The sequence below is a fragment of the Bos indicus x Bos taurus genome, chromosome 29 (genome assembly GCF_003369695.1).
Source record: "Bos indicus x Bos taurus breed Angus x Brahman F1 hybrid chromosome 29, Bos_hybrid_MaternalHap_v2.0, whole genome shotgun sequence".
Classification (NCBI taxonomy): Eukaryota; Metazoa; Chordata; class Mammalia; order Artiodactyla; family Bovidae; genus Bos; species Bos indicus x Bos taurus.
In genome coordinates this window covers 24,341,608-24,344,374 of record NC_040104.1, presented here as the reverse complement: position 1 = coordinate 24,344,374, position 2,767 = coordinate 24,341,608, and the positions used below count along the sequence as shown (strand labels likewise).

The following is a 2,767-nucleotide window of genomic DNA, read 5'->3' as shown; positions in this document are numbered from 1 at the left end:
CAGTTAGTAATACAAAATAAAAGGTAAACAAATAAAAACAAAAAAGAAGAAATAGACAACCTTATTTGCAAAACAGAAATAGAGACACAGAGAATAGAAGAGAATAGAAGTATGGCTATTGGGTAGAGAATAGAAGTATGGATATTGAGCCTGAAAGCGGGGGTATGAATTAGGAGATTGGGACTGACATATATACCCTATTGATACTATATATGATAGATAACTAATGATAATCTCCTGGGTAGCACAGGGAACTCTACTCAATGCTCTGTTGTGACATAAATGGGAAGGAAATAAAAAGAAGGGAAATATGGGATATATGGTTAGGTATGGCTGATTCACTTTACGGTGCAGAAGAAACTAACACATTGTAAAGAAACTATATTCCAATAAAAATTGATTTAAAAAGAAAAAGAAATAGAGAATGATGTTAAAAGACAAGAAGTTTCTAAAATCTTTTACAAAATTCACAATTTATTTCAGAGCAGTAAATACCACATTGTAGAAAACCATTTTTAGGGATCTTTTCACTTCCTTGTTCCTTAAGGAATAGATTAAAGAGTTCAGCATGGGTGAGACAGTATTATTTAATATTTGCACTGTGGCACCTAGCAAGGGATTGGGTGTGGGCTGCAGATAGACAATGATTATAGGTCCAAAGGCACAGAGAATGGCAGTGAGGTGGGCACTGCAGGTAGAGAAAGCTTTCTGCTTGCCCTCTGCCGAACGGATCCTCAAAATGGCAATCCCAATGCGTGTGTAGGAGACACAAACACACAACCAAAACATTAAAACCAGAAAGCCAACATTAGTGGAACTCACTCTCCGGGCCAGGGAGCTATCAGCACAAGCCAGGGTTAAGACAGCAGGAATGTCACAGAAGAAGTGGTCCACCCGGTTGGGGCCACAGTAGGGTAGCTGAAAGACAAAGGCTATCAAGACGGTGGCATGAAGATAACTTAGCAACCAGGCTGCCAAGACCAAACCAACACAGACTCCAGGTCTCATGATGAGCATATATCTCAGTGGGTGACAGATGGCAACAAAACGATCATAAGCCATCACAGAATAGAGGCAGCCTTCCGTAGAACCCAGGAAATGATAAAAGAAGAGCTGAACAGCACATCCCTTATAAGATATGGCTCGGCTCTGGCCAGAGAGATAGAATAGCATCTTGGGACAGGTGACAGAAGGGAACAGCATGTCCAAAATCGAGAGGAGTCCCAAGAAGAAGTACATGGGAGTGTGAAGAGTTGAGGAGGAGACAATTGCTAGAAGAATGAGCAAATTGCCCAGCAGGGTCAAGGGGTAAATGAACAAGAAGATGCCAAGGAGCACAGTCTCCAGTCCCTGTGTCTGAGGCATTCCCAGTAGGATGAACTCATTCAGCTCTGTGTGGTTCCTCATGTTCCCGGGAGGAAGGTCTAGGGGAGACAAAAGACAGGGAAGCATGAATGTGGAGGCTGACTGTGACAGACGCAATGCTGATACATTCATCACCATTCACTCCTACAGGAAATCAACCCTGAATATTCATTGGGAGGACTGTTGCTAATCTGAAGGTCCAATTCTTTGGCATCTGAATGAAGAGCTGACTCCTTGGAAAAGACCCTGATGCTGGGAAAGATTGAAGGCAAAAGGATAAGGGGGTGGGCAAAGTATGAGATGGTCAGATAGCATGACCAACTCAATAGGCTTGGATTTGAGCAAACTCTGGGAGTTAGTAAAAGACAGAGGAGCCAAGAATGCTGCAGTCCATGGGATAGCAAAAGAGTCTGACACGACTTAGCAACTAAACAACAACAACCACCACCTCTGTTTAAATATAAAGATGATGTTGAAAATAAGAATAAGAAATCCTGCCAAGAATATTGAGGGTCTAGTAAGTGCTTCCCCAGTGACTCAGTGGTGTAGAATCTGCCTGCAATGCAGGAGAAGTGAGTTCGATCCCTGGATTGAGAAGATCCCCTGAAGAAGGAAATGACAACCCACTCTTGTATTCTTGCCTGGGAATCCCAAGGACAGAGGAGCCTAGAGGGCTACAGTCCATGGGGTCGCAAAGAGTCAGACATGACAGAGCAGCTAAGCAAAAACTTTATGACAGCAGACAGCCCAGAGGTAGGCATAGTAGAGGCTCCTTTCCAATTTTCATCTTTTAAATATTTCTCATATCTTTTTCAACTTGTTTTAACTTTTTCAACACAGTGAGGTCTTCAAATCATAGATCAACTCCTCAATTCTAAGACCCTAACTAGCTGTAGCTCTATTTTTATTTTTACTTTACTTTTATGTTGGTGATTTCACTGAGAAGGAGAGGGTGAGAGTCAAATTATTGCTTTTTTAAATTAAGGATAAAATTTGGGCACTTACGAGGCAACATAACTGGTGCTATTGAGTTGATTGTTGCTTTTCTCTCCTTCTGCAGGAGAAGGAAGCAGTCCTGTCCTGCTGAATTCCCATCAGCTTTTGCATTCTGCTGGTAGACCTCCCAGAGTGCTCTTTTCTGATTACTTTCAAATAGAATGTCAAAAATCTCAGTGTGTTTTTTTCTCTTATAGTAATTTCTTCTCTGACTATAGGAACTGCAATGATTCCCAAACAAGCTTTAGTAACCTTGATCTTCCTTTGGGTACTAATCCCACAAGTCAGGGACCTTATTAAACAAGGGAACAATTAATATAATTAGCCCTCAGCAATGGACAGAAAGAGAAAGAGAGAGGAGGAAACTGATTAAACAGGAAATCTTTTTATGATAATTTTTGTAAAA

General features: G+C 41.3%; 1 protein-coding gene across 1 annotated transcript; it reads right to left on the bottom strand.

Moving 5' to 3' along the window:
- Positions 1 to 474: 474 nt before the first annotated feature.
- On the bottom strand, positions 475 to 1,407 carry LOC113885730 (olfactory receptor 148-like). The gene has a single exon (XM_027531337.1). It carries the CDS (start codon positions 1,405 to 1,407, stop codon positions 475 to 477), a length of 933 nt encoding a protein of 310 aa, XP_027387138.1.
- Positions 1,408 to 2,767: the final 1,360 nt, after the last annotated feature.

What these genes read in the sequence shown, in the direction of transcription:
- LOC113885730 (XM_027531337.1), bottom strand. Translation starts at nt 1,407, where the DNA reads ATGAGGAACCACACAGAGCTGAATGAGTTCATCCTACTGGGAATGCCT.